This window comes from Rhinolophus hipposideros, assembly GCF_964194185.1.
Source record: "Rhinolophus hipposideros genome assembly, chromosome: 19".
NCBI classification, from domain to species: Eukaryota; Metazoa; Chordata; class Mammalia; order Chiroptera; family Rhinolophidae; genus Rhinolophus; species Rhinolophus hipposideros.
In genome coordinates, this window is record NC_138065.1 from 29,050,991 (window position 1) to 29,059,626 (window position 8,636).

The 8,636-nt window shown below is 50.0% G+C and overlaps 1 protein-coding gene across 1 annotated transcript; it reads left to right on the forward strand.

The window, feature by feature from the left end:
- Positions 1-5,998: 5,998 nt before the first annotated feature.
- OPTC (opticin) lies at positions 5,999-8,163 on the forward strand (the record flags this gene model as incomplete). The annotated part of the gene is given in 4 exon segments (XM_081026185.1): positions 5,999-6,244; positions 7,465-7,525; positions 7,528-7,559; positions 7,993-8,163. Coding segments are annotated over 4 exon segments (510 nt in total).
- Between the last annotated feature and the right edge of the window lie 473 nt (positions 8,164-8,636).

Genomic DNA, 8,636 nt, shown 5'->3' on the forward strand with positions numbered 1-8,636 from the left:
CTTCTTTGGGAGAAAAGCTGGCCCTGCCTCTTGCAGTACCAGGTCCTGGGAGGTGGGGGTGGGATAAGAATGGGGTGGACTCAGTTGGCATCCAGTCCTGGAGAACGAGTAGAAGGAAGGGCAGCCATCTGAGGAATCAGGATCTCTTGAGCTTTGTGTGAATGGCTCACAAACTCAGTGCACTTCCCACCAGGACACTTGCAGACTCTTACTCATATAGCTCCATCACACTCAGTGCCTCCATGACATGCGCAAGCCTCCCACAGGCTGGGGCTAGGTTTAGTGGATGTCTCCTGCCGCCCCCCCACCTCCCCCCACTTCAGTCTCTACATGCTTACCCATACCCTGACCCTCACACAGGCACATGCAGACACAGGCTCATTTACTCATCTCCACAAGAACACATGCATGTCCTCTTGTCTACACAGCTTTCATCTCAACACAGACAAACGCATGTCCCCTTGACAACATAGCTCTCATCTCCGCAGGGATACACAAATATCCCCTTGACTACAGACCTTTCTAAGTGGGCACACACTCATGTATTATACGTATATTCTCTATTGTACAACCACACATTCAGAGTACAACTATTAGTCACTAAACTAGATTTAGAGAAACTGCAACATCAAGGAGTCTTATGGTTTTTAAAAAGATTATTCATTCATGCATTTGCTCAACAAACATTTATGGGGCATCTGGACTTGTATAGAAATGAATAAGATAAGCCTAGTTTCAGAAACACCTGGTCTATTTAGGGGATCTGGGCTTACAAGTTGACATACAATGTAAAAAAGAATGTTAGTATATAAAATATACTTATAAATGCAGCTCTTTAGAAACAAATGATTACAGAAACAAAAGACCTTTTTGTGTGTGGTTGTGGGAGTGTCTACACACCCGGAAAGTTCCGTAGATACATGTGGACGTGTGTGTGTGTGTGTGTGTGTGTGTGTGCACAGGTAATCATGTACATATGTGATGTGCACTGTGTATGAATGTTTGTGTAAGTTCATCTGCGTACGCACAGATGGGTCAAGGAATGCATGTCGTGTGTACCCAGCACATTTCTGATCATGCAGCTCTCCTCAAAGCCAGCTGCATGAGTTTCCAGTAGATTCTCCCACTTTCTTAATTTTAGTAGGGCAAGCCCCCAGCAGTAGCAAGAGGTGTCTCTTCATTTTACCTCCCATACCTGACTCCAAACCACATTATATAATTTAAAAAAAAAACATCTTTAAGGAAAGTCCTAAGACATTGTTGCCCACAAGCCTGCTCCAATGTCTGGCCCAGAGGCCTACACTCTCTTCTTCCTCCCACTCATTCCCCACCCCAGCCCTCACTCTTTCTCCATTTGCATACCAATGTGCCTATAGTCTCAAATCTGGAACTTTACCCTTTTGTATACTCTTCTGGTTCCAAAGGAATCTCACAGCATCCAGGTAGGTTTGGACTCTGATGAAAATGTTGTGTGCAGTGGGGCCTGGAGGGACAGCTGCCTGGGGAGGGGAGGGAGCTGACCAAGGCAGGCGTGTGGCCAATCAGACTTCTCTTCTTCACGATGTCCAGCTGTTTCCCTCTGACTTCCTCAGGGCGTCCCCATCCCATTCCTTTGCTTAGTGCCAGGGGATTCTCTCTCCCTCCACCACCTCCACTCCCACCCCTTACTTGTACCCCTCCCCACCTCCCACCCTTATCTCTCCCTCTTTGTCTGCTATCTCTCTCTTTCCCTGGCCCACCCACTTTGAGGAAGTAGGCAGTCCACATCCTGAGGGGAGGGCCACTCCTTAGATTCTGTACTACTCTCAGAGAGGGCAGCAGTGGGGTGTGTGGAGGGTGGGGGCTTGCATTCCCAGCTTTTTTCTCCAGCCAGAGTGATGATGCTTTGACTTCCTAGATGGAACCCAAAGATTAAAAGCTGCTGAGAGTGGAGACACTCTGACCACCACTCACCACCTGGAGCCCCAATAACTGAACAAAAATCACCAGCAGGAAGATCTAAAGGCAAGCAATTCAAAGAGAAGGTGAATGGAGATGGGATAGGATTTGAAAACCAACTTCAAGTTCTCCAGTGATGATGGTGAGGATGATACAGGACATGCACTGCTGAGGTTGAGCCCTAGAGAGGATTCCTGATCACAAACACCAGGAGGCATTGGGTGGGGGGTCTCAGGGGACTGAGAAGAATTCCCCCAAGATGTATTTATGGGAAGAGACTCTGCTTTGATTGTGCCACAGGCTTTCGGGGGGCAGGCCTTGCTGAAGGTGGCGTGAGGTTGGGGGGTAGAAGACGAGTCTCCTCAGGATTCTGTCAGTTTGCCTGTCTGTCAGCTTTTTCAGTAATGCTCCTCCTCACTCCCTCCCTCTGACCAGACACTGAATCCCAGCTACAGGGCCCCCTAAGAATCATTTAATCCAAACCCCTTATTGTACAGATGGGGAAACCAGACCCAGTGAGGTGAGGTGGCTTACCCGAAGTCACACAGAGCCAAGACCAGCTCCTAGATTTCCTGACTCTCAGGCTAGAGAGTTCTCTTTTGTTCGTATGACCTCCCCTTTTCCCCCCATCCCCGGGGGTCCTGAGGCCATGTGTCTTGATGCCTGATAACAGATGGCCTTGGCAGAGCTCATCTCTGCCCTCACACACTAGGCGAAGGGGCAGATCTAATAGACTGGCCCAAAGGGCAGTGCTTGGCCTGCAGCATTCCTGGGTACCAGCTGTTGTGGAGAAGGCTTCCACCAGGCCAAGAACCTCATCACCGGAGCAACACATGTTCCTATGCCCCTGGCAGATCCCCATCTGGGGAGAGACACTAATAGGGGCTTTGCTGGGGGCAGGGAGAGAGATCCCTGGAGCCAGGACAGTGCCCTGTAAGCAGATGGCATATTTGGCTGCTGTCCTCCTTTGTTTTCACTCTATGCTAGAGGTCCTGCACCCTGTAGTCACCCAGGGCCTCTCCTCTTCCCACCCACACCATTTATTCCCTGGAAGGAATGCAGATTCAACTGTTCATTCATTCCGCCTGCCTCCTGTGCTCACTCTCTCTCCCTCCTTTTTTCTCTCCTACAGTCACAGGTCAATAGCTATGGGTCATAGGCCACACAAGCATGGCCCAACACCAGGGGTACCAAAGTGGAGTACAGTCAGGGCTAGGGAGCGGAGGGTGAGGTAGAGGAAAGGAAACAGCCACGGGAATAACAGAAAAAAGAAAACAAATCAAAGGGAGAGTTGGCTATCCCTAATGCTTCTGCCTAAATGCACAAATTGGATAGGAAGCCAAGAAGTGCCAGAACTCTGCTATGCCTAGAAAACCCACCCTATCTGATAGAACAGCGTCACTGGGGGAGGAGGCTGACTAATAATTAGACTAGAGAAAATTCAAAGCCTGTAGAGAAAAATAAATAACGTTGTGGCTCTCATTCAGCCTGGGGCACATGAAACAGTCATATTGCTTTTCAGCTTTTAATTCCCTCCTGAGCAGCTCCTTTCCCCTCCCTGGTGCCCTCCTGGAGCCTAGGATGCTGACATATCTGGCAGTAAGGGGCTGGCATTCTGTTGGGGGTCAGAACTGAGGTGGAGGAAGGATGCAATCAATTCCCAGCTTGCTTGTCCTCAGTTCCTGTCCTCATCTTGAAATGTTTGTATTGGGTGGGTCTAGGTTATTGGGACCTCAGCCAGGAACCCATGACCTCTCAGAGCTATAAAATACCAGCCTCAAAGGGACCATAGGGCCTCAACTGGACCTGCCATTCAAGGCCTTGGAACAAGAAGGGTGCTGGGGTCCTCTCTGCAACACCTATACAGCGGTCACTGCTGGTGAGAAGAGCTGCCTCTTAATCTTGGGGTTGTGTCAGTGTGCTGACAGTGTCCCTCTGGACTTGGACTAGCGATGGTCTCCAGTAATCTCTGTCCCTTATAATAGCAAGGGATGGAAACTGCCTACACTGTTAGGTCTCCTCAACTTTTTAAAGCCAGTCTGAGTTCAATTGTCTGGCCTAAATCTCATGACCACTGGCCATGGACTGAGAACAGCAGACGACTGTTTCCCAATGGAAAACTGGGATGCTGGCCGTGTAAGAAAGGGAAATGAATTCTGGGCAGTCATCATCCACTCCACTTTGGCTCTATTATGCTTCTGGAAGCCATACAGAACGTGTCTAACTTCTTGCCCACAAGGCACATGGCAGAGTCAGCAACCATTGACCCTTCCATTTAATTCTGGCTCTATTTCATCTTCATAGTACCTTGTGGGACCAGAAAGGAAGCCTATGGAAAGGAGACTGATGGATGTCCTAGAAACACTTACATAGACCCTGGAAAAGCTACATAGGACCAGGGTCTGATGAGAGCACTAATAGGTTTGTGCTGGATAGTAACTGAGGATGGATCTGCTTCTCTTAGGTCAAAGACTGAGCGTGAGGTAGGGAGCCGCCAACAACACTGCTTGGGTGCACTGACAGTCACCCAAGAGGACACAGTAAGCCCTGGCTCAGACACTCCCTGAGGAGAGAGCAATTGGTCCCAGGGGCTGAAGGAAATCTGACCAGGCAAGTCTCCCTTTGTTCTGTCTTCCCCCTGGGCCAGGCCTGCCCACCTGTCTGGTCTGTGTGTACCTTGGTTCCTCTGTGTACTGCGATAATGCTGACCTAAAGAGCATTCCCTGTCTTCCCCAGACAACCGCCTACCTGTATGCCTGCTTATCATGCAGGGTCTCATCTCCTGCTCCCCACATAAGAATGCAGGGTATGGTGAGGCCAAAAAAGGACAACAATGGAGCCACAGATGGGGGAGTCATACCACTATATTCTTGATGGCGGCTGGTCGAGACACAAAAGCAAATATCCACCAGTGCCCCAATGAGGGATCTTCCTGGACCCGTCTTGCTGGTAGCTGGGTGAGATACAGGAGCTAGGATCCACACAATCCGCAATCCACCATCCAGGCTTGCTAACCCCACTTGCTAGCCACAATCATCCATCTGCTTCTCTGCCAACCAACCACCCCCTAGGGTAGCCACTGCAGTTATATTAGTGGCCAATGGCTAACCGGTAACAGCTGATGGCTACCTAGCCACAGCGAATGGCTGTCTACTACCTGAGCCAGCACCTTTCCATGTGAGGTTGAGAGCCTGGAAACTACTCTCTGGGACTCTGTCCCCACACTGCTTCAACTGTATCTGCCATATGTGGGCTGGAGACTTTAAAGGGCTGAGTATGTAAGGATGGCAAGAGAGGAGGGTGGGCGGGTGACAGAGGGAATCCCTGGGGTCTTCTCTCTCTCCACTCAGCCATGTGAACAGTCACCACACACAGTGCCCACTCTGTGTTAGCCTTTCCCTGTCAGCTTTCAGTCACTCTAGGCATCAAATGGATATAGCCCCAAGTCTCTCTAATTCCTTTCCTTAAAGATTTTAGATGCAGAAGTGACCTGTTCACATTTGTTCTCCCCAAAGCTGGGAAGCTGGAAAGGGGAAGATATGATTAAGCCTACATTTTTGGATTGTCCCAGCAACTGTAGCTCTGTGCCCTCTTGCCCTCTCGACAAGGTCATGTTAAATCTGCTCTGCATGCACTGATGCTGTTCAAGTGGTTGTTGTTTGTTCTGCTCCTTTCTGCCTTATATACACCTGCCTAAGATAGGAGACTTGGGCTTCAATCCATATTCTACCACTAGCTACCACAGCCTTCTGGGCTTCAGTGTCTTTTTGTGTAAATTAGTGGTGGCGGATGGAGGTGAAATGGATCCAGGAATTGATTTCTGGTCTGTTGTGTCTTGCCCTTGAAAGGTTTCTTCCAAAACAATCCAACATGGACAGCCACCACATAGGACAGAACTCCAGGGAAAGGTGTCGCAGAATCTGAGGGCTTTTCCAGGAAGTCCTGGTTTATAACATTATTTCTTCTAGTGTGGACCTGGTGCAGATGGAGAACTGACTGACATTCCTTATCTTGAGAGGGTGGGAGCAGGGTATGGCAGCTCCCACAAGGACAGGAAAAGATGGTGTGTCCTGTGTCCCTCTGTTCTCTTTCACACCACTCGGTGAAACTGAAAAGGACTGACCTCTCCAGAAATGTTATCTCTTCCATCGATGACAATGCCCTCCATCTGCTGCCTGCTCTGCAGGACCTGATTCTCCCAGGGAACCAGCTGACAGCTCTGCCCAGGCTGCGTATGGGCATCGAGGTCCTGGACGTCCACCTAGATCAGCTCCAGAGCTCAGGGATACAGGCTGGGGCCTTCAGGGTGAACAGGGCCTTCAGTGCACCATCGACCACCTGCCACCCATGCCTGCAACTACACACACACACACACACCCCTTGCCCTCATGGGGTATCCCTGCTCCAACACTGTTCTGGGGTCTGAAAAGCAAACCCATTTTTAAAATTTGTTTCATTAAAGGTTCTTTTTGTTGTAAGAACCTGATCTGACTCAGGAAAAGTGTGTTTATAACATGCCATCCTAAGAACCTCCATGAGAAAACACTCAGGCCTCTTGGGCCTGTTACTGGGAATGGGGGGATGGACAGTGTCAGAAACAAAGGTCTATGACTCTCCGTCTCTGTCTTGGGGACACGTGGTCTCTTGGCTTCTTTCTGTGCATCTGTTCTGTTCACCTCTCCGCACACCAGCATCCCTGGTACACACAGCTTCTGCTCCCCGGAAACTGTGGCTTACACATGACTTGCAGTAGTGCTGGCTTCCACCCTAACTCTACAACTCCTTTTATTTCCAAATTCCACCACTAACTGACTAATTATTGTTTTTCTATTATCAAATTCTCAAAAGAGACCAGCTGTGCGGACATTGGTTGGCCAGTTTGTTTTTGTTTTTTTTTTTGGTTGGCCAGTTTTGATAGGAAGGGCTAACATATAGCATTAATGTGGTCCCCTGCAGCTGCCGACTACCCAAGGCTAGGAAGATTCCAGGGGTCAGTTCCTGTGAAGAAATGAAGAGGGGTGCAGACAACATTGATACCCAACTCTGTCACACATGCATACTCAGTTTGCCTCATGTGTGCCTGTGACTCTCATTCTGCTGGTCTGGATATTTTCTGAACATGCTCTCCATCTCCAGATTTAGCATTTGGAGACTACTTGGGTAAATCCCTTCTGATAGCAGAGGTTGAAGCTGGGCTGAGATGTCTCCTTGTCTTCCCTCCCTCCCCCTCTCCCACTCTTCCCCACCTGTCGTTAACAGCTGACAGCTCCTGCACACTTCCCCAATGGCAGCAGCTTTCCTTCTGCACCCAATAGGAGTAAGCACTGCAAGCTCCTAAGATACTGGGCACACCCTGCTGCACCCATCGTGGACCTGGGACACAGCTGAGGCTCAGGAGGCCCTGAGTGAATGAATAGGGTCACATAAGGGACCCCTCTCTGCCAGGGCCCACCAGTCCCCGCCAGCCTCCCATACCCTTTGCCTCCCCTGCCCACCCCCCCCCCCGTACCCTCACCCCCGCCCCAGGCCTTGGAGAAGCTACAGTTCCTCTACCTGGATGACAACCTAATGGATTCCATGCCTGGGCCCAGCCCCTGAGCCTGCACTCACTACACCTGCAGGTGAGCGGCCTTTCCAAGAGCATCGCACAGAGCACAGAGGCTGGAGGTCAGATGCAGGGAACATTCTTAGGCAGTAGTGGGGTCTTCTCAACTGAGAACTTATTAGAGGCACAGATGGGTCTGTCTTATCCAGGTTGTTGTCCATAGCCTCAGTTTGATTTTCTCCCGTCTCTTGAAAATACTTCCTCTCCTTCCACAACCGCTGCCCATCTCACCCAGCTGCCTGTTCCTTCACCCCTTTCCCTTACCCACTGTCTCTTCTTCTTCTCTTCATCCCTCTTTTTCCATCCACCCTCCATGAGTCTCCTTTCCTCACCACTTGTTGAGTGGTCTTGACCTTGGGTACCTTGGTTTCTCCAGTTGTACAGGGGAGTAGAGCTGGTGTGGATAGCTAATTCAGCCTTCAGTGCAGCTGTTGGTGTGCTCTTTCCAAAACAATGTAATAGAGACCGTGCACAGAGACAACTTTTGTGTCACCAAAGAGCACAAGTATACACAGAGGCGGCTGGAAGACATCCGCCTGGACAGCAACCCCATCAGCCTGGGCCTCTTCCCCAACACCTACTTCTGCCTACCACGGCTGCCCACAGGCTGCTCCTCCTAGCTCACCCTTTCCTGTCCTCCCAGGTTAGAGCCCTCGGAAGACCACCAAAGGCACAGCTTCCTGGGCCATGGGGCCCAGCCCCCATCTCCAAATGCCTTTTTTTCTAGGCGTTAATAAGCCTCATGATCTAGTTGCAGAAACCACCAACCTGCCCACCCACCACCACCCCAGCAACACACACACTCTAAAATGTACTTTAGGAGCCAAATTTGCATTTTTTCATCCTCTTTCCTTAACACCTTATGGCTCCTGGTTCAGAGAATAGCAGTGTCTGCAGCAAAGCTCTTTCCCATGTTCCCCATCCCTCCTGCAGACACAGAATGCCAGGGAAGTCACAGGAGAGGAAGAGGAGGAGAAAGAGAAGGAAGAAGGGGAAAAAGCAGTGGTGTGTTGGAGCCAGCTCTTACTACTATGCTTGAAGAACCAATTATTAAATATTCCAGAATTTTACAAGTCAATTTTTAAACACAGCC